This window comes from Drosophila miranda (genome assembly GCF_003369915.1).
Source record: "Drosophila miranda strain MSH22 chromosome Y unlocalized genomic scaffold, D.miranda_PacBio2.1 Contig_Y1_pilon, whole genome shotgun sequence".
NCBI classification, from domain to species: Eukaryota; Metazoa; Arthropoda; class Insecta; order Diptera; family Drosophilidae; genus Drosophila; species Drosophila miranda.
In genome coordinates, this window is record NW_022881603.1 from 18,543,860 (window position 1) to 18,566,566 (window position 22,707).

The 22,707-nt window shown below is 47.2% G+C and overlaps 2 protein-coding genes and 1 pseudogene across 3 annotated transcripts; 2 read left to right on the forward strand and 1 right to left on the reverse strand.

Annotated features, from left to right (window-relative positions):
• Positions 1-5,196: 5,196 nt before the first annotated feature.
• On the forward strand, positions 5,197-6,733 carry LOC117189447 (annotated as a pseudogene).
• On the reverse strand, positions 6,354-7,505 carry LOC117189448 (60S ribosomal protein L18a-like). Its single transcript, XM_033394575.1, has 2 exons — positions 7,401-7,505; positions 6,354-6,969 (listed from the first exon to the last, which is right to left on the reverse strand). The coding sequence occupies exons 1-2, from the start codon at positions 7,416-7,418 to the stop codon at positions 6,454-6,456; spliced, it is 534 nt and encodes a 177-aa protein (XP_033250466.1). The 5' UTR covers positions 7,419-7,505; the 3' UTR covers positions 6,354-6,453.
• A 1,245-nt stretch (positions 7,506-8,750) lies between these two features.
• On the forward strand, positions 8,751-19,434 carry LOC108158385. Of its 2 annotated transcripts, XM_017290638.2 has the most exons (4): positions 8,751-9,448; positions 11,121-11,188; positions 11,276-14,351; positions 14,406-19,434. In XM_017290638.2, the coding sequence occupies exons 3-4, from the start codon at positions 11,294-11,296 to the stop codon at positions 18,797-18,799; spliced, it is 7,452 nt and encodes a 2,483-aa protein (XP_017146127.2). In that variant the 5' UTR covers positions 8,751-9,448; positions 11,121-11,188; positions 11,276-11,293; the 3' UTR covers positions 18,800-19,434. The 2 variants fall into 2 exon arrangements, with proteins under 2 accessions (XP_017146127.2, XP_033250464.1); XM_033394573.1 differs by lacking the exons at positions 8,751-9,448; positions 11,121-11,188 and having other exon boundaries at positions 11,215-14,351.
• Positions 19,435-22,707: the final 3,273 nt, after the last annotated feature.

Below are 22,707 nucleotides of genomic sequence, written 5' to 3' on the forward strand. Positions count from 1 at the left end.
CACAGTGTCGGCTAATAGTCTCGCGTTGCCACCACCCCAAGAGAGTCCTTCTCCTCCATCAAATCAGAATCAACCTTCCACGTCACATGTTTTGCATGCGACAGCGTTGGACAGGGTAATTCTGGCTACGTCGATCGTAAGCGTCCGAACTAAGAGCGGTGAACACATTCTGGCCATAGCTCTGCTCGACTCTGGATCACAAACAAATTTTATTACCGAGGACCTCGCTAATCGCTTACAGATCCGTAGAATGGTGAATCTAATTCTCAAGTAAAGGATAAAATACACACAGTGGTGAAGTCGCGAATAAATGGTAGTGAGTTCTCCTTTGATTTTTGGATCCTGAAATCAATTTCAGGTTATCACCCTGACCAGTCAGTGAATGTGACTGACTGGCGAATCCCAGAGAACCTACCACTGGCAGACCCTTATTTCTACAAGCCACAAAGAATAGATATGTTAATTGGAGCAGAATCGTTCTTTGAATTATTAGCTGTTGGTCAAATTAAACAAGGTCCTGACTTTCCAACTCTTCAGAAAACCCTTCTTGGTTGGGTTGTGTCGGGAAAATATGTTTCCAGGAGTTCTGCTCCTCAAATTACAAACAGTTTGAGTTGCAGTGAAGAGTTGCTAGTATCCATCGATAGGACCTTGAAAAAGTTTTAGTCACTGGAAGAAATGCCATCTACCAAGAAAATTGCCACACCTGAGCACAAGCTATGTGAAGAACACTATCGTAAGACGACTCAGGTACTATCATCAGGTCGGTTCGAAGTAAGGCTCCCGTTTAAATCAGATCCAAATTGTTTAGGCAACTCCTTTGAGGTTGCGAACGGCGGTTTTTGTCGCTTGAAAGACGATTGCATCGTGACCCTGAGTTGAAGAAAATGTACTTGGAATTCATGGAAGAGTACCTCTCCTTAGGTCATATGTCTCCTACTGACAATACGATTCCTTCTACTCCACACTACGTAATCCCTCATCAGTGTGTTCTGAGGCCCCAAAGTACGTCTACCAAGCTCCGAGTCGTGTTCGATGCTTCGTCCAAGACGTCCTCACAGGTGGCCTTAAATGACATTCTGATGGTGGGACCTACCATTCAAGAGGAATTATACTCGACACTGCTCCGTTTCCATCTGCACAGGTTTGCCCTGACTGCTGATGTTAAAAAGATGTATCGCCAAGTGATGGTGAACGAAGCGGATCGGCAGTTTCAGCTCATAGTGTGGAGAAGAGACCCTTCTGAATCCTTGAGATTATACAAGCTCAACACTGTAACCTATGGGACTGGACCAGCCCCATTCTTAGCTATCCGGTGTTTGAAAAGGTTGAGTGAGTCTGCGAAGCTCTCATTCCCTAGAGCTGCTATCGTTATTGGGTCCGACTTTTACGTCGATGACTTGTTGACTGGTGCTGCATGCGTAGAGGAGCTAAGGGCAATTAAGTCCGAAGTGTCTCAGGTTCTTCAGACCGCAGGGTTTGAGTTGACTAAGTGGTTTTCAAACTCACCCGAGATCACCGCATCTGAGAGCACAGCCAAACCCATAACAATCTCGGATTCAGAGTCGACAAAGGCGTTAGGAATCTCATGGTTACCTACTGACGATGCCTTTAAGTTCAAAATTGACAATTCAGTTATGGGTCTCCGAGCGACAAAACGGAACATACTATCGGTGACATCAAAGTTGTTTGACCCTCTTGGTTTATTAAGTCCTATCGTTATAAAAGGCAAGATCCTATTGCAGGAGCTTTGGCTTAACAAACTAGATTGGGATGAGTCGATCCCGCTGCATTTGGAAACAGCGTGGAATAAGTTGAAAAATACACTATCTCAATTGGAAGATATATCCATATCTCGGTTTGTGTATTCCGATCCGATGTCACATGTTCAAATACATGCCTTTGCTGACGCCTCCATGAGAGCGTATGGAGTGCGTCTATATTCGTAGCAGAACTGCAGAAGGTTTAAAAATATCATTGTTGACTTCGAAATCCAAAGTAGCGCCGCTCAAGACCAAAACGCTCCCAAGGCTTGAGTTATGTGCCGCTCACCTTCTCGCAGATCTCTGTCACAGAATCAAGCCCCTATTAAACGTGCCCATTGAACGAGTCGTTTATTGGTCGGATTCAGAGGTAACTCTCCATTGGATCCGGTCTCATCCATCGTCGTTGTCGACTTTCGTTTCAAATAGAGTGGCTGAGATTCAAGAGTGGTCAGATGATGCTACGTGGCGGCATGTACCCACGAAACAGAACCCAGCAGATATTGTCTCAAGAGGTTGTGACGTCGACGAAATCGTTCAGTCAATTTGGTTCGAAGGACCATCATTTCTGAAAGAGGAAGAAGAAAACTGGCCCAAGAACGCTCATTTCGAACACTCCGATGATCTTCAGCTGGAAAAGAGGAAGATTGCGGTCGGGTTGACCGCGGCTGTGCGAAGTTCAGAGCTGTTAGATGTCATCGAGGGATTCTCGTCACACCTCAAACTGCTTAGAGTGTTCGTGTATGTGTTCCGCTTTATAAGAAAATGTAAAGACCCAAGCCTAAATATCGAAAAAACTATCTCACCGACCGAATACAATGAAGCTTTTTATAAAATTGTCGAAATCATCCAGCATCACGAGTATCAAGGAGAAATTGAAAAGGTTAGGAAAGGATCTACAATTGGTCCTAGTCTTCAGCGGTTGAACCTATTCATCCATGAAGACACAGGGACTTGGTGGAACTTTTCGTTGTTGCGAGTGGGGGGGCGACTAGCCAAAGCTCCTATATCATACGATGCCAAGTTTCCTCTGCTTTTGACTAAGCGCTCGCAATTCGTGCGAAGCTATATTCGTCATCTGCACCATTCGAATTTTCATGTCGGCCCACGAGCACTTGTGAGCATCCTTCGACAGAGCGTGTGGATAGTGAACGCTCAGGAGGTCTGCCGTCAGACAGTTCGATCGTGTATGCGCTGTTTTAAATGCAAGCCTCGATTGCTGACGCAACTCATGGGGAATTTACCCGCAGATCGACTCCGTGCTCTCCGCCCATTTTCAATTTGCGGCGTTGATTTTTGTGGACCAGTGCACACAACATTGAAAATTCGCGGAAGGCCCCCATACAAGTCATACGTTGCGCTTTTTGTTTGTTTTGCGTCCAAGGCGGTTCACCTAGAAATAGTTTCCGATCTAACCACTGATTGTTTTTTGTTGGCTTTTCAAAGGTTCGTCGGGCGCCGAGGATATCCCCAAGTCGTTCATTGCGACAACGGGACGAACTTCGTCGGAGCGAGCCGCCATCTCAGCGCTCTGCGGATCAGGCTCAAGGAGCAAGGAGACGCAATTCGCGACTTCGCGTCAAAGAACGGATGCGAATTTGCGTTCATACCGCCGCGAGCTCCTCACATGGGAGGGCTATGGGAGGCAGGTGTAAAAACTGCCAAGAGCCTACTCCTACGGGCGGTAGGCAGCGCGCTCCTAACCGCCGAAGAGCTCGCCACAGTCCTCGTTGGCATCGAGGCCATAATGAACTCGAGGCCGCTGGGAGCCATCGGCCAAGATCCAAGCGACGGCGAGGCCCTAACACCCGGGCACCTGCTGACAGGCGGGTCGCTCATCGCCCCCCAGCACTGCGGACTCCGGACCAGGAGAGTCTCAGTTGCTTGCGGCGATGGCGACTTGTCTCGTCAGTCAGGCAAGCGTTTTGGCAGCGATGGTCCCGCGAATATGTCCTGGGGCTGCAAATTCGGGGCAAATGGCACCAGCAGCAACCGAACCTCGAGGAAGGAGACCTCGTCATCGTGGCCGAGGACAATCTGCCGCCTCAGGAGTGGATAGTGGGGGGGGTAATCGCCACGCACGCAGGAGAGGACGGCATGGTCAGGGTCGTCGAAATAAGGACTAGCACTGGAGCGGTTTTTCGGCGGCCCATACACAAATTAGCGCCGCTCCCAATGTGTTGAAGCCGATACAGGCGTTCAACGGGGCCGGTGTTGCGTGACCTTCCATCCATGGCCACAATTATTAGTTATTGATCTGAATTATGAAGTCTAGTGTAAGTTAGGCTAGGGCAAAGCGGGAGCGCAATAAAAGCTCGCTCTCTCGCTCTTGGCGAATTCGCCCCGCTTTGCCACCGTAAGTTAGCTAGAGTAAGAGATTTGAATTGTGAAGAAAATATAGTTGTTCGCCAACCTTGAATTAGATCGAGCGTATCAAGTTTTTCACCCCGCCAAATAAATAATTTAAATTACAGCCACCCAAAGTTTTCGGTAATTGATTAGAAAAACTCTTCTAATTTTTCACATACCCTGGGGGAAATAGATGTTATAGAGTTGTGAATATGTTTGTCATCCCAGGCAAAAACAATTTTTTTCAATATATTTTAATATTATTCAATAATATTTAATATTATTTTCAATATTTCAACGATATTTTAAAGCTTATTGTCTTCTTGTAAGGACCAAGAATAGGTATCCGGATCGAGATATATATATACAAAACACTCATCATATACATGAATATGTCCAAAAAATGTCAATTTGAGATAAGGTCTTTATTAGTTACGTTTTATCTTTATATCAATATTTATACTTTCATATAAAATTAACAAAATAGGGTATACAAGGGCTATACTACGGCTTACACCCAATATAGTGACTCTTTTTTTGTTGAACTTTTTCGTTTAAACCTTTTTTACAATAAATACAATAAAAGCAAGGATTAAAAACTATCCAATCTTGTAGAAAATTTATTCATCAATGGGATAAAACTATGTGGGCATTGCTGAGAGATTTAGTTAGTCAGCATTAATCAATGGAATATCAAAATTGAGCAATTTCCTTTTTCGTTTGTTTTGATTGACCTATTTCGCTACTTGTTTCTTGTTTGACTTCTTTCGCTAAAACCTCTTTTTACGCAAAATGCAATAAAAGCAAGTATAAAGAATACACCAGTTAAATAGATAATTGATTCATCAATCGTATAAAATTATGTGGGCATGGCTAAATGTTCTATATAGCTAGAAATATTCCACGGAATATCAAAAACGAGGAATATGTAAAATAGAACTTGAATTCGTCAGTATATTCAAATGAGACGATATGTGGCGATACTGGCGCCACTCGAAAGTTTTGAATAGAATGATTCAAAACATCGATACTACCGATAGTGCCATCGATGGTTTGACACCTCTACGATAAATCCACCTCCAGTTTGTTTTGGTTTTAAAGATTTTTTTAAAAAATTTGTATAGATGTCAAACGACAAATTCACTGTTTATGTGGAAGGCCTGGCTGATGAGGTGACAGAGAGACTGCTCAACAATGCCTTTATGCCCTTCGGAGACATTGCGGACATACAAATGCCAGTGGACTACGAGTCGCAGCGACACCGGGGCTTTGCCTTCATAGAATATGAACAGGCGGAAGATGCGGCTTCGGCCATCGACAACATGGTAGGTTTCACCAGCGAATTAATGGTCAAAACAAAAGACTAATAACCATATCCACAGAACGATTCGGAACTCTGCGGCCGAACTATTCGCGTCAATTTGGCCAAACCGGTGCGTGTAAAGGAGGACAGCTTCAAGCCTGTCTGGGCGGATGACGACTGGCTGCAGAAGCACGCCGGCGCCACCTTAGAACCCGCAGAAGCAGGCGAAGCAGAGAAGGAACAAGTGGAGGCGCCATCCACAGGCCCAGAAGTCATTGAGAAGGCAGAGAAGCGCAATCCACAAGTATTCTTTGACATTCGCATTGGAAGCAATGATGCTGGACGTGTTGTGATGCTTTTGAGAGCCGACGTGGTGCCCAAGACCGCGGAAAATTTCCGCCAGCTGTGCACTCATGTGCACCTTCCACCGCGTGATTCCAGAATTTGTAAGAGATGTGATTTTTAGAGATGTTTCGTTTCGTGTCGTCCACATCCATTTTACTCACTTCAGATGTGCCAAGGAGGAGACTTCACAAACAACAACGGGAAGTTGTCCGGCAAGTCCATCTATGGGAAAAAGTTCAACGACGAAAACTTCAATCTGAAACACAATAGTTTCGGCACCCTATCCATGGCCAATTCGGGCACCAACACAAATGGCTCACAGTTTTTTATATGCACCACAAAGTAAGTTGAAACCTGAATAAGAAATGAATTGAATTTAATCATCAATGTATCCCATAGAACCGATTGGCTGGACAACAAGCATGTGGCGTTTGGGCATGTCATCAGCGGAGCCGATGTAGTTCGGAAAATGGAACGCTGTGGCTCGAAAACAGGCACTCCAACGCAAAAGATCATCATCTATGCCTGCGGAGAATTGAAGTGATGTCGAATTGAGGAACGCGAACAACTCAAAGAAACTTTTTGTATAAATGTATTTTACTCTTCAACGTTCTCATTTTATTGAAAAAAACCACTAAGTCAATTTTAGGAGCACACGCAGTGGGCTCCATTCGTCTGGGGATATCCTCCGTTTTACTGGAAGTAAGTCCTTGGCTTTCTGAACGAGAACAGCTTCCTGTTGCCCTTGTGATGGACACGCTGTACCAGTGGGAACTTGATCTTGGAATCGTGGAACTGCTTGACGTGCACACGGCGCGTCTTGGCGGCAGCGATCGACTCCACCTTGATGATCTGGATGGAGTGAGCACGAGCACGATGACGGGCACCCATGTCGCGGTAGCACTGAGTTACGGCACCGCCAACAGTCAGGTCACGGTACTCGCGGTACATGTTGTGTGTGCCCGAACGGGAATCGTAGCGCAGCCAGATGCCAAAGTTCTTGATATTAATGGGCGAGGTCTCGTACACCTGCTTGATGGACACAATTTCGCCGGTGGTCTTCTTGAACTTCTTCAGCTGACGCAAAAAGTACCAAAAGCGGGATTTGGCGACAATGTTGTCGGGAGCGAAGATGCGCATCTTATAGAGAGGCGTCTGGGGCTCCTTCTCGCTGGGCAGCTTGCGGCCCACGACCTCGTATTCCTTCAGCTGAAAAAGGCAATCGTTTTAATCAATTCGTTCGTTGTAAACAAATGCGGCGACAGGCAGGGAAACACACGCACACACACACACGCGCATGGCACGCACACTTTGGAGGTTATGTTCTGTGGTTTGGAAAAACAACATATTTTCCATGAATTTAATAAATATGATGCCACTATCGAGATGCGCTTTTCACATCATCTTTAAGAATCTCTTGACAACATTGTCGTTTATTTTATATGGCGCTTGTAGCAGCCACATTCATTCTGCCAACGATGTCCACGACACTCCATTTATTTGTCGGGTTTTTACAAATAAATTGCCCATTTCCACACATTCCCACGATCATGTCAGATGCTCGGTGAGTTTGCCTTCCTGTTGCACACATTTCTACCGCAAATTTTCTCAATTTTTGGGTTTATTTCATTAATACTAACCAATCCCTTGGCTCTCATGTTGGACGTTCACGCGAAAAGGAAACGGAAAGAGCTTGTCAAATCGCAATTAGTGATGTAAAAAAACATCGATGCATCGAGCATCAATGTTTTTCTACCGATGTTTACTGATGTCTTCCGATGTTTTTGCTGCTACCGATGTTGAGTCATGCATCGATGTTTTGCAAAACATCGGTAGTTTAATTTCATATCATTGCGTATTTGACTTAAAGTGAATCAAATTTACTATAGATGGTATACATTTGTTTAAATATGAAACTGCGAACGCCGTTAACATCATTCGAAGGCAACCCGTTGTGTGTTTGGGAAGGTATGAAGAGTACTGTTCAGTCACAGACCTTATTAATATTACAGAATATACAGTACAATCTCATATACAAATACTCATAAATACAATTGTCCATGTCACTTCATGTCAATGAATATGACGACACGAAAATTACATTAGCAACTAAGAATAGACAATTGCACTTGTAAACTCGAACCCACCAAAAAGGATGAAGCAATAAACTATTTACTTTATTGCTGCCAAGTACCTAAGTAAATGCACTGAAATGTAACCCGCGCACAGAGTAAGTGCACCCTATCTAAAAATACACTCACATGGAGCCTGTGCGTTCCTTCCCATACAATAAGAGTACCACTGCTAGCTATATAAGGAGATCCATTTGTTCAAAAAAAATCCAGTATCAGAAACAGTACCACAACTGCCTGTCACCAATTTTCCCATCGCAATCATCAGAGGCTGTCGCCGTGTCTTCAGATCCTGATTTCGCGCACCGTAGGATACCCACTCCGCAGTCCAACTGGTTCAACTTCTAGTTGCGACGACCAAACTGTAGACGGTTTATGTACCGTATACAACCCAGCTTCCAACAACACAATTTTTAAGTTTTAAGATTTTTTTTTGTAATGATAACGCAATAATAATAATATAATCAAATGGGAAAGTTTTGAAACATCGATGCATCGAAGAATAAATTTGATGTATCAATCCAACATCGATGTTTGATTTTGACAACATCGATGGACATCGACATCGATTTTTTCATTCAAATTTACATCACTAATCGCAATCACACTGAACCATAAGTCAGGGCTGGCAAAGACTATCGATAGGTCTATTCGCATACAAACATTTTATTAAATCGCCCAATCAAAGGCATAAACGTGAAAATTATGCTGTACATTAGTTTTAATATTGCGACTTATATACTAAAATCAAGCTGAAACAAAGATTTGATATACCTTTCGAATGATTAGTAGCTCTCGATATTTTACCACTGAACTTTTTCTAGGGTCGCATTTTGGACAGTCACCCCAGGGCCCAGAGCTATCGAATCAATGTCCATCGCTAGCTTCTGCGCGTGTTTCAATGGCTGTAAAAGCAAAAAAATATTGCTAAAAATTATTTTCCACAAGCAGTTTAAGGGACTTAGCTAATAATTATATTGTATACACACCTAATTTACAGTTCAAAAATCTTTGCATGTAATTACAAATAGAAAAGTGCGTAGAAAAAAGTGGTCAGAATAAAAAATGCAAAGCGTGGACGACGACGTGCAAAAAGAGGAAAATTTTATACCTAGAATTCGAGACGCGCAAAAAAACAGAAAATCGACTATTTCCTGGTCGCCGGGACTGAGCTAAGGAATTGCGCGATATTGTGAAATTTGTGAGCCTTTTTCGGGACTCCCAGTATTTAAATTAATAATAAAAATAAAGCATAAATTGTATAAGCGAACTGTCTGGGGTAGATGGTAGAGCGCTGAGAGGGGTAGGCGAGTCTCGTTCTTGCTCAGTTTCAGCCCATCCGCTGTCCGCTGGGCAAATCTCTCGGTCTCGGTCGCTCTTTCAGTTCTGCCCCGAACTTCCGTGACATCGGTTGTTGTTTTCTCCTTTCTTGTTTTCGCGCGTAAAATTCGTTTCTTCGTTTCCCACCCCCGCCGCCTGCTAAAATTTGTGGGAAATTTGGGTACCTAAGTCATAACAGCAACTGCAACAACAACAACGCCAACCGCGCAAAGCAGGTAAATAAACGTGCACAATTGTGGTACATGTGATTATAGTATCATTCCAAGAATATGTTAAGTAAATTCATTTATTTTTAGCCATTAGTTGCTCTCGCGCGTTTGCTTTTTTGCTCCATTTATTTTGGTATTTTCAATTATTTGGCCAGGGCTGCATGCACCATGACCGGTAATTTGTATTTGTTCTGATTCAATGTTTATGCACACGCTTCTGATATCGTGATATGCAAATAAGTACTTACTGAATAATGCATTTGCACACAAATTTCCTTAGGTATATATATATATATTTATACCCCTGTATAGCACAATTGTCGCTGAAAAAACATATTGCAAGAATATAACGCGCATAAACGTGATGTTTTTCTTCGGTTTCTTCTTTGTGTGTGATTTTCCCACCGCCAAACCTAATGCATACACTTGCTCGCATATCTCTGCGTACACTTAGAAAACGAACTACATTTTCATGTTTAGTTGCGGATAACTTCTTATATAAAGCACTTTGGGCAAAGATTTTTTTTTTATAATATTCTTTGATTATTTCTAAACCTATCTACATTTGTTTTTTATTCAATAAAACAAACTTAATAGGAAAAAAACATAAGGATTTAATTCAGTATTTGAATATATGGTTTGTGGTCCATTGTGGATTCTATAAAAACGAGATTTCCAACACCATTGGCCGCCATACAACCCCACACCATTACACCACCACTTCCATGTTTTACAGTCGGAAGTAAATATTATTTGTTCATGGCTGTTCCGCTTTTCCTCCAAAAAATTGTCTTGTCTTTTATGCCCTTGCTCTCATCTGACAAATGACCCTTTTCCAGAAGCTGGGAACCTTGGAAATGTGCTCATTGGCGAAATCCATACGCTTTTTCCTATTGACCCCAGATACATATGGCTTCCTGCGAGCATCTCGGCCATGATACCCCGCCTTTTTCCAAGTGCGTCGGACAGTTTCTTCAGATACAACTTTGGAGAAGCCTATATTCAAATTCTGAAATAAATCCTTCAGCAGAGTGCCCAAATATTACAGCTTGAAGACGACTTTTGCTGCCAACAGGACAATGATCCGACGCATACTGCCCACAATGTTAAGCTCTGTTTGCTTTACAATGTACAAAATGAGCTTCGATCGCCTCCTTAGTCCCCAGACCTGAATCCCATAGAACATCTATGGGATTTACTCGATCGCAGGATTCGTAAGCACACCATAAGCTCTAAAAACATGTTGAAGGAAGTTATCCTGGAGGAATGGCGCAAAATAACTGCCGAGGACACCAGGAATCTGGTTGACTCAATGCCTAGACGTCTGGCAGATGTTTTAAAACGATATTAAGATCCCACAAAGTATTAACAACTTAGAATTTTAGTCGTGTACGCAGAATTGTTAGAGTGTACGCAGACTTTTGAGGTGTCAAATTTGTCTTATGTTTTTTTTAATGATTTTGTTTTCCTATTAAGTTTGTTTTATTGAATAAAAAACAAATGTAGATAGGTTTAGAAATAAGCAAAGAATATTATAAAAAAAATCGTTGCACAAAGTGCCTTATATTAGAAGTTATCCGCAACTAAACATGAAAATGTAGTTCGTTTTTTAAGTGTACGCAGAGATATGCGAGCAAGTGTATTTCATTAAAATGATTTGATGTTGTTACGCTTTCAGCTGCGTAGGAGACGGATGCGAAAGAACAAAGCGCGAACCGGAACGCAATCGAAAAACGGAATGCAAAGGTAATGCAAATAATCACATTTTTGTCCAGGAAAACTCGATTGATTAACGATTTGATTTTGTTTTGTGTGTTCCTTGCTGCGTGAAAGCGCATAAATGCAAAAACGATGATGGAGGCATTGGATCAGCAACAAGCCAAGCTTACGTCTAACATAGATGCCGGTGATGCGGGTGGCACGGGTGACAGAGTCGGAGTTGGAGTGGATGTCGGTACGGGAGCAGCAAGTGGCACTACCAGCGAGGAGGACGATTACGAAGACACTAATAATGCGCTGGTGCTGGCGAAAGAGGAGAGCTCGATGGAGCACAGCGACAACAACAATGCGGACGCTGGCGGTGACGAATGTGGCCTAAAGCGTAAAAAGAGCACCGATGACGTGATAGACTTGACCCTGGCAAACGGCCAGGATAGCAGCCAAATGGAGGCGGCGGCGGCGGATGCAGATGCAGATGCCGAGTCGGAGACGGCAGATAGCGAAAAGTCTGCAGACGAATCGCAAACAGGTGAAAGCGACACTTCAAAGGAATCTCTTCTGGCCGAAGATGCAGACAACGCAGACGAAGCGGGTGTTAGTGAGAGCGAAGATCTTGGGAAGACTCCGAATTGTCCTACGATTGTTATTGAAAGCGACGATGAGCAGCCGACCAGAACATCATCCTTTGCTTCGGGCAATGATTGTGTCGAGCAAAAGCTGGTGGAAGACCTGCTTCCATCTGTGGAGGAGGATTCTGCACAGTCCAGCCCAATCCCAGTAAAAAACGAGTGCATAGAAGATCTGCCAGTGAAGACGAAAGAGGAGCTCAAAAGTGATACCGAGACTTTGCCCATATCTGAGCCAGAAGCAGATAATCCTCTCACGATGCTCGGGGAGTCTGCTGTTGCATGTGATGATGATGATCCAGTGGAGACCTTGGTGACTCCCAAAAACGAAGAGGAAACACAGCAGGGATCGCCGGCTGTCAAAGAAGTCATTGATGTCAAATCGGAGAGTGAAGAGGAGGAAGCAGAGGGATATCTATCGGCGAGAGGAGATCTCGATATCGATACGGACAGTGAGGAGGAGGATGTGGATTCGTCTCTGTCCATTAAGGAAAACATTGACAAGGCTCCGGCGGCGACTGAGAAAGAGGACGCAGAGCGCTCATCGTCTATTAAAGAGCTTGATGTGGAACCAGACAGTGGGGAGGATAAAGCAGATGAGCCTCCAGACGTTAAGGGAGATCTTGATATCGATATAGAGAGTGCCGAAGACGATGTAGATTCAACTCTGTCCAATAAGGCGACTCAAAAAGAGGGTGCAGAACGATCTTCCCCTATAAAAAAGCTGGATGTGGAACCGGAGAGTGGAGAGGACGAAGCAGAGATAAATCTATCTGTAAAAGGAGATCTGGATATCGATACGGAGAGTGAGGAAGATGTAGAGGATGTTGATGCAGATGCTTCCCTGTCCATTAAGGAAAACCTGAACAAGGGTCCGGAAACCGGGAAAGTGGACGCAGAGGGATCTCCGTCTAACAAACAACTAGACGAGGAAACTGTTAGTGCCGAGGAGAACGTTTCGTTGGCTGTTAAAAAGCATGTTGATGTTGATGAGGATACAGAGAGTGCGCAGGAGGCCCCCTCTCTGCCTATCAAAAATGATCTGGAACAGGATTCGGGCAGTGAGCCGGAGCAGTCGGAAGCCCTGTCTATCAAAGGGGAAAAAGCAGGCAAGAGATCTCCTTCAGTTCAAAAATGTATCGAAATGAATGCCGAGAATAACGATTCGAGGACGAGAGATTGTCTGGCTTCAGACGACGAATTCGATAAAAAGGCATCCCATTCTAGCCGCAAATCGTCTGTAGAGGAATCGTCTGATTCAGAGGATTCTGTAACGCTGACCATGGACGTGGATCATCCATGTAGCGTGGATGTGGATGAGGATGCGGATGCAGATGCAGTTGCAGTTGCGACGCCAGGAGTCACTAAAATTGAATCAGACTCGGAAGAAGAGCCACAGATGGAGGAAAGCCTCAAATCAACAGCTCCTGCTGTCACTTCCACGGAAGTGGATGTTGTGCCGGTAATCAAAGTGAATGGAACTCACGATTCCCCCATTCCCGAGGATAAAGAGCAGGAGGAGCAGCTGGAGAAACGGGAGCTGGAAGAGCACAACCAATTTTCTGTGATATCAAACCACACTGCGGCGAACGAGGACGGTGAAGAAGAAGGCGCCTCCACGTCACAACAGCCGCCAATGAAGGCACGAACACTGATCCTTCCCGTCCGCAGAAGCCGCAGTCGGAGTACCAGCAGAAGCAGCACAATCAGCTCGGCCTCACAGCCCCAACTGGTCATCGATCATCCGGCCGAGAGTGAACAGAATAATGGTAAGGTGCAAGCCCTGAAGCTGTCGTTCAAGCGTAGGCGCATCAGCAGAACCAGTACCTCCTCCGCCGCCTCCGTCAGCCAGCCCGATAAACAAATGAAGCTGGGAAATAACTCATCGCTGCTCTTGCAACGTCTCCAGGGCAATACCAATACCAATGCCAATGCTGATCCCGCCAGCAATACCCCTGCGGCGAGCAACCTGTTGTCCTGCAGCAAATGCAATCTCCAGAACATTGAGACCGTTCAGCAGCTAAACGAACACCAGGCGCAATGCAAAATGGCCTCGAAGGTGGAGCCCGAACAGAAGAAGGAGCGTTTCTTTCGTTGCGCACAGTGCGGCACCGTGCATCAGTGCTGGAACTTCTTCAACCATGTGCGGGATGTCCACCAGAAGTACGTTTGCTTGTACTGCAGCCTCATGTATGCCACTGCGGAGAAGCTGTCGCTGCATCTGGAGAACAAGCATGACATCGATCAGAGGCACCTGTCAATGGATGAGTGGGCCGCGGAGCAGCAGAAGGAGGATCGCGGCAGGTATCTCGTCTGCTGCACATGCCAGACCACATTTCCGCAAGGCTCAGGCTTCGAGAATCACGACTGTTCGGAGCTAATGGAGCCGTGTACTCAATGTGGGGTGAAAGGATTCCATGCCATGGCCTGCAAAACCCAGAGGAAGAAGCCGCCCAAACGGAGGAGAGTACGGAAGCAGCAGCAACAGCAACAGCCGCAGGCGGTGTCATTAACAATCCCAGTGGAACAGCAGGAACCCCTGCAAACGGATCCAGCGGAAAACAGTAAGTTGTCATCGCTAGCCATGTATTATTCGCACATAATTAATGCTCTTGCAGTTCCAGCGCCAATGCCCATTTGGCCGAACATGACACTCGACCCAGAACCTCCGGCACTACCATCTCCAGTTCCGACACCGTCTCCGGCCATTCCCAAGCTAGTTGTACCTAAAATAATGCTGAGGGTGCCGAAGGAGTTTCAGAAATCTGTGGACGCTGCTCTAAGCAGCACGGATACGGAGGAGGAGGAACCGGATTTGCACACAGCAACTCCCCTGGAACAGGAAACCGAAATTAATCCTTCTTCGTCCCTACAAAAACTAGATCCAGCGCCGATGCCGATGCCACCGCCGCCACGCCACAGCCTAGATGATTCGGATTGTGCAAAGATGATGAGCCTCATGCAGGCCGAAGTGGAGCGCACCGAACTGGAAATACAGCGGATCAAAGCAGACAGGAAACCCGATAGAAAGAAGCACTCCAAGGCCATAGCTCCCGCAGATGTGTTGGACGACGGATTACCGCAGGACGCAGCGGAAGTAAAGGAGCAGCCCCAGCTCCAGGTTCAGGCACTTGTGCAGCAACCCCAGCAGCAAGAGGAACAACGTCGCTGGTCGCTGACGCCGCCCGCTTCGCCACACAACACAACGCAGCCACCGCCCGCAATTATCACGGAGTTCCAAGACCAGTCGGATGCAGCCGATGCAGAAGCATCGTCTGGGCGTCGCAATAGCCTCGGCAGTGATTGCATGGACATTGATGATAGCTTGAACGGACCAACGGCTGCCAACGACGGAGAATTCGGATCCCCAGGGGGCCCATCGATGGAACAGATGGAGGCGGTGGCGCTGCCAAAACCACCGCAGCCCGTTCAGTCGCCTCCTCCACCCATCGATGGAATTATGGTGGCCGGAGAGGACACGCACACGATCGACCTGCAGCTGGATCGACCCCTGGATCGGTTCTCAATGGTGGAGTTCGTGCGTCTGTGCCTGAAGGCGGTCTACTCCATCTGCCTCTACTGCAATCACGCTCGCCGCATTGCCGTCAATGGCAAGCAGCTGGTGCTGCACATGATTAGTCAGCACCGCTTTACGGCTACGGTGGACAGCATCACGGCCGAGGAGCTGTACGCCGAGACGATTGTGGCAAGGCTGAAGAGCTTTGTGCCCCAGCTGGAGGAGGAGTACCTGAATCTGGCCAGTTGCTGCACCGTGGAGAACGGCAAGTACGCAGAGGTCTTCAACGAGCGGATCTATGAGTGCTTCTCCTGCCGCTACGTGGCCGCCACGCACAAAGAGTTGTACACGCACAACCGCAGGATGCATGCCAAGTCGAACATCACGTGCATCATGTGCCGCACCAATTTCTACAGCTACAGTGAGATTCTCTGTCACGTCTGTCCGGGCGAGGAGGCCCTCAGCGTATACGACTTGAAGTTCCGCTGCTGCCTGTGCGAGACGGCGCCGCCGCTGCCCTCCGCCTTCCGTCTGATGGTGCACCTGCGAAAGCAGCATAATGCCTGCGACATCTGCCTGGAGGATTGCGTCACCCAGGCGAAGCTCTCGTCCCACGTGTGGAAGCACAAGCTGCTGCATCTGTGCTACCGGTGCGGCATCGCCTACCGCAACAAGCAGGACATTTCCAAGCATCTGTTCTGGAAGCACGGCACCGAGAGCGCCGGCTGCAAGCGCTGCCTGCAGAAGCGCTGGCCCCATGTCTACCACTTCTGTTTGCCGCCCGTGAGGTTCCCCTGCGAGGAGTGCGGCTTCAACTTCAGCAAGGCCATCTACCTGGAGGTCCACAAGCGGATGCATGCCGGCGACTTTCGCTACGCCTGCGCCGAGGAGCTGTGCGACGAGAAGTTCGTCTCGCGCAAGCTGCTGCTGAAGCATGCTAGCACGCATGAGGCGAAGGCGGATTCCCCAGAAACGCCCACAGAGCAGAAAGAGGATCAAGCATCGGAGCAGCCACTGGAAGCAATCAAGAAGGAAACGGAGGAGGAGGGAGAGGAAGGGGCACAGCAGGAGGCCGAAACGAAGGCTTCGCCATTTCCCGAGAAGGAACCCAAAACGGAATGCACTAAGGTGGAGGCTGCAGACAAGAAGGAGGCGTCAGAGCCAACTGCTGCCAAATCGGAGACTCGCAAACGACGCAAAAAGTCAAAGCGCACGAAGGAATACCTCGAGGATCTCAACCTGATAGCCCCAAATCTCTCCGAGTCGGACAGCAGCGATAGCAGCGACTCGGATGCGCCGCCGCTGAAAAGTGGCAGCCATGGCCATGAGCCACTGCCCATGCGATCCTCTGTGGAAGATCTGGATATGCCCAAGGTGATGCTGTCGCCCTCCTCCGAGAGCGATGCAGACGAGCAGCAATCACAGCGAAGCCAGAAGCGGGAGGATCCCCTCGAGGAGAAGCCCTTGACGGAGTCAAAAAACCAGGAAGAGGAGACGACGAAGTCAGAGGTGGAGGTGGAAGCGGAGGAGGCCAAAAAGGAAGAGGAACCAGATGATGTCTCTGATATGTGGAAAAATCTACTCCAAAATCAGCCGGTGAACTCCAACACCAATCCGAATTGCAATCTTGAGGAGCAGCCACCAAAGGAGGAGGCGGCACCCGCAGATGTGGAAGTCCCTCAGACGCCCAGCAAGGTGCATGTGGCATGGTCCGATCACGATTACTGCAAGCTGCATCGCACGCCACCCCCGTCGCCGGCCAAAAAACATTCCACTCCCAAATCGTCGCACTCCGGCAAGCGTGCCTCGAAAAACGCCTCCAGTGACAGCGACAGTTCCAGCAGCTCCAGCTCCAACTCGGACTCAGATTCCTCGAGCTGCTCCTGTGGATCCAACTGCAGTTGCAGCTCCAGCAACAGCAGCAGCTCCAGTGACGACTCTGACGATTCCGACAGCTCGAATGCGGCGGCATCGCCGTCGAAGCGTTTGCGCAAGAAATCTCTGAAGCAGAAGAAGAGCGAGTCGCTCCAGCACGTGCCGCAGCCAGAGCCAGAAGAGGAAGTTAATGTAACCTCTGTGACCGAGGACCAACTAGTGCCGCCTCCGCCCTCACCACAAGCTCCGCAGTACAACGAATCAGATTTCGATACCGCATTCTCCGACACCGACGAGGAATTCTACGATGCCCATCCCCAGAAGCTGGCCATGAAGCGCGAGACCCTGCTCGCCGAGCATCCACCAGTGGGGCCGCGGAACAAATACGACATCGTCGAGAACAGTCGTCCCTCCACGCCGTCCCTGCCAGAGGAGGCTGTTGCCTACGCCGACAAGCCGGAACGGGTCCGCAACAAAAAGAAGAAGCGAGAACGAAAGTCCACATGTAAATCGGGAAAGCTACAGCCGCTAACGAGCACACCCCTGCCCATGTCCATGTCGATGGAACCACCCATCGCCACACAGATGCTGCCTGCAGAGTCACCGTCGCTGCTCCCAGTCACACCGCTGACGCATCGCCACCTGCAGCCTGGGGGATTCCTGGGAAGCAGGATGAGCGAGGGCAGCAGCTTCTCCGATGCCGATGGCCAGCTGAAGCGCTCCAAGCGCCAGAGGCGTCCCAACAAGTTCTATGGCTACACCAGCGACGACGAGAATATGGGCACCATCCTGGCCCCGCCGCTCCTGGTGGGAATGCAGCTGATCAAGCCACAGCCGCCGCCTTTGTTGACTTGGGCCAAGGAGGATTTGCCGACGCCGCCGAAGCAGCGCAGCAGAAACAACAAAAATAGCAGCAGTGGACATCACCACCATCTGCACAGCAATGGGGGAACGCGAACGCCCCCGACGGGATCCGGATCGAGGAAGCGCAACAGGCAGCGGTCTCAGGCGCCGAGCGCAGGCGGATCGAGTGTTCGCTCTACAAAGCGCCACAAGCCGCACAGGGAAGAAAAGTCATTGCCGCCGATACCCACGCTAAAGATACGGCCCAGCTTCCTGACCTCCATTGCACCGCCGACGGACAGCAGCGATAGCAGTTCGGAAGACGAGGAAGTGAACGTGACCAGCCTTGGGCCGCCTACTCCACAGACTCTTCCCGTTTTTGTAATGCCCCCAGCTCCACCCGTGGTCCTACCGGTCCGGCTGCCACCGCCTCCGCCGCCTGCTGCCACCGCATTCAATCAGCCAATTCCGCCGGCTCTACTCCCGAATCCGGACTTTGCCACACTGCAGTACTTCAAGGCGAACAACATACGCTACCCGATCAGACCGCCGGCAGGGGCCCGGCTGGCGCGCGAAGGCGAGTCCGTCTACTGCTACTGTCGCTGTCCCTACGACGAGGTCTCCGAGATGATTGCCTGCGACGGCGACAACTGTCTGATCGAATGGTTTCACTTTGAGTGTGTGGGCATTATGGTGGCGCCAAAGGGCAGGTGGTTCTGCGCCGAGTGCAGGCCCAAGTACACCGAAGGCCTCTACCCGGACGCGACGGCACAGTGACATCATCTTCCAGGAGGAGCTTGGCTAGGATTCCGTGGATCCTCCTCTTCCACACAGTAGCCACAACAACCACGCGATCGAAACCCCACTACAGAATGAAATACGCTTATTAATTGATAAAAAAAAAACTGAGGATATCTAAAAGTACTAATTACTACAAATGAAATCTAAATATCGTAAGACATTAAATATATATATACATATGTACATTTAAAAGGCAAGGCAAGATAGGGAAAACATCTTATAAAAGAAAAAAAAAACGTATATATTATATATATATATATATATATCTATATATATCTATATATCATATATAAGGCCAACAATCGTGTGTAAATATCGAGAGATGCATATCCATTATGCAAAATTGTACCATACTTAGAGATCCATTATAAATAACTACACACCTATGAATAGCACCTCCCAAACCCCCTCCCCTGAGCCGCAACCCAAGCATAGTTCTTAATTAAATCTATCTATGTGTACGTTTACATTTAGTGACTACGAGTAGGTACCCAAAACAAGGATAAACGGAAACAAGCGGATGAATAGTTAATCATTCAATCGATCTTGAGAAAAATACACATACAACTGTGACAAAAAGAAATCAAATAAGTAATACTAAAAGGAATGTTCACGTTTTGTTTTATTTTCAATATGATGGAGGGGCTTATCATCTATAAAGAGATTGAATGTTATGTGTGTCAATCGTCTACAGACAGTAGATATATTTACGAAATACAGCTTATTTATCTTCAATATTCCAGTACATATGTACATATTTCTGTTAAAAAGAACCATCATTTGCATTCGTGCTAGCGAAAAATGCAAAGGAAAATGCTGAGAATCAAATACATGTCGTGTCAATGATGATGCACATTGCTGCTCGAATCGTGTCTCGCCGATAAGGATTGTTTTGTTGTTGTTGTTGGACAGCTACAAAATCGAAAGAGCGTGCTTTTTCATTCCTTCTCATATCGAATCAACCAACCCTTACGATATTGTGGTAACATTTATGTTTGTACCTTGAACATGGGCCCAAAGAATAGGCCAACATTAACCCAGTCGCCTGTGTGCAGGGTTCGAATTCCACGCTCCATGCTCTGATTATGGCAAAGTAACGTCAAAAGTAAATGCAAATAAGCCACGACAAGCGGGCTAATGTTGCTGTAGTGGCTACAACCCCGCGTATGAATGCGCACGGAACCACACCAAGGTCAGTGGTAGGGTCATCCAATTCCAACCACTACCCGCATGTCCGGCCACTGACCACCACCCCGTCATCGTGGGTATGGGCGTGGGTTTTGTGGAGATAATGTTTTTTATCCCCAATCGGCCGACTAATTATTTCGAATTAAATAAAACTCTGAGCAGAAATAAAATTACGATATGTTCTTTAATGCGTGACATCCAAATTGCAAGTGTGGCTTGCCTGCCCTTTACATTGCCGCTCCGATCGCTAAGCGCAGCTTCGCTCGGCCGACGTCGGTAGGCAGACGCAAAGCGGAGATAGCGAAGAGCGAGCTGGCAGAGAGCGTTTAGCAGGGCAAGCAAGCGCAAAGCTTTAACAAACAAATGAGTGACATAGACATAAGTAACTATTTGTGCTATTTGGCAAGCAGCTAATCGGCTGGGTTCTGCTCCGAATAGGTTTGTTTACCAAACAGCACGCTGATTTAATTGTTGTTCGGAGGAGGAGTAGGAGCAGGAGCAGGGCTCTGAGCCCGAGCTACGAGAGAGGCGCAACAGCCACAACGAACTTCAATTACAGGAGGCGATTGTGGTCGCCGGACGAACCAGACGGACGGTGGGAGAGACGAGCGATGGCCGGTGTGGTGTGCGTGAGTAGAAATTACCATAAATCTGAGAGGGCTCGAATAAAAAAGGCTTCTCTGGTGAACTTGGGGCAGCAGTTCGTGTTGAGTTGTCGCGGCGAGCGGTTAACTCGAGGCTCCCACTTTTGACCGGAACTGAGTTTCGGATTTGCGTTCGTCGTTCGCGTGGCAGATCCCGCTGTGTGTGCGTGCTCCTTATTTCGTAAGCGATGTCCACGGGACAGCCAGTTGAGCAAACAGAAGTCCAAATAGTCCAATTATCGTCCTCTGCTGGTCACCGGCTAGACCGCTAGGACTTGGTGGCGGCAAACACCATGGTACGTCGCGCATCGAGCGTGCCGCATTTGAATAGCAGCGGCGGTAGCAGCGCCGATAGTGCCAGCACCTCTGGCAATCGGCGTGGCAGTCTCACCAACGGCATGCGTCGCCTCAGTCCCCAGAAGGGAGCAGGGAGCGGTAGCAGTGGCGGTGGAGGAGGCGGAGTCGGAGGCAGCTCCCGCAATACGCCTTATTTTCTACGCTCACGGGAGAACGAGTAAGTGTGGGATAAGGAATGCCGCCACGGCTGCAATTGCGGTACTTCCCACCGTAATCAATAGGCGACAGCTTGCTGACGCTTGAGAAAACAGTGGAAAGCCGCTAAAAAGACTGGGGAACAATATCCGTGCATGAGGGAAAACTTATAAAACATAGATCTCAGAATTCTACACACTGAGGGAAAACAAAGCCACTATTGGATCTTAAACGTGGAATTACCATTTCTATCGTAACTGTTAAAGACTACCTCTTTTAACAGAGAATTTATGGATATGTAAAGGTTCAAGAACTATTCTGTATTGCCTTTACCCTGATAGTCCTGTGCTACTGTACTGAATATAATTTTTACGAACTTAAATGGTCCCATGAATATTGCATGCGAGTATTCCCTTGTATTTTTTTTAAGCTTTCGCAATGTAATGCCACCGCTGCTGTTGTAATTATTAAGTATGTACAAATATCTATAAAGATACACTCGTGTATTGTATGAGCCACTAGGAAAATATATTAATTTTGATCAGTCCATTTGGCTGGGCAGGACACTTACAAGGAGTGTGAGACTATAACCATTAATAATAACACGACAGGGACTGCTCCTGGTCTCCCCGGCTCACCCCTAATCGAAGGAAAGACCCATTGAAGGAACAGACACAAGCCAAACCATAATGACCACGCACAATACGAGTAATACAAAAGAAGGACAGACAGACAGGCAATCAAATGGACAGAGAGACAGACACACAGACGGACGGACTGGGAATTTTCTTTTAGTTCTTTATTTAAACCATTTGGTTTGGTTAGGAAGGAATATTAATTATTCAAAACCGACGAACTTTCTTTTGATGAAATCGAGGCTTGATACGATGGTATCGCAGGTAGCTAATCAATTCTTTGTTTTCACATCAATTGTGGTACACCTATAATTTCATTAATTAATCCCCCACCCCACCGAAGGAAATCTGCCGACATTTCGTTTATTTTTAGAAGTTTCTTCGATTTATGCTGACATTGTAAAGAAGTACATATTCACAGCTATTACCCAGAAGAGTATGTTTATGTTATTATTGGAACTGGGGAGTGACACACCAGACTTGAGATTCTAGGAACCTATGACTCGTCAGACGCCCGCGCGACAATTTGTTAGAACTTAATCGTAATTAAACATCATTTTCATCAACCCTGAACATGGGTAGCTGGAATACAACCTTTTTCTGTGAATCTGAGGCTCGTTAAGGGGCATTCAGTCCCAAGGTTACCATTCACACCTATGTCACTTGGAAATTTAATGCATCGCCCTGATATATGGGCGATTGCCCCAGCAGGCAATTGGCATTATGGTCGTTATAATTATAATGGGACACGCATATAGACCTATCTTATCAATCATTCTGACTGATGAGTGCGTTGATAGCTGTATGATTGACGACACACATTGGATATATGTACTCCACTTAGACAGCAAAGGCTGTGCTGTGGGTTTTGGAACCAATGCGCAATGGACACTGGGCACTGGGCATTGGGCATTGGCCTTCCCCA

Coding starts and splice junctions, on each gene's coding strand:
- LOC108158385 (XM_017290638.2), top strand. CDS start 11,294: ATGATGGAGGCATTGGATCAGCAACAAGCCAAGCTTACGTCTAACATA. Junction 14,352..14,405: donor AACGGATCCAGCGGAAAACA/GTAAGTTGTCAT, acceptor ATGCTCTTGCAG/TTCCAGCGCCAATGCCCATT.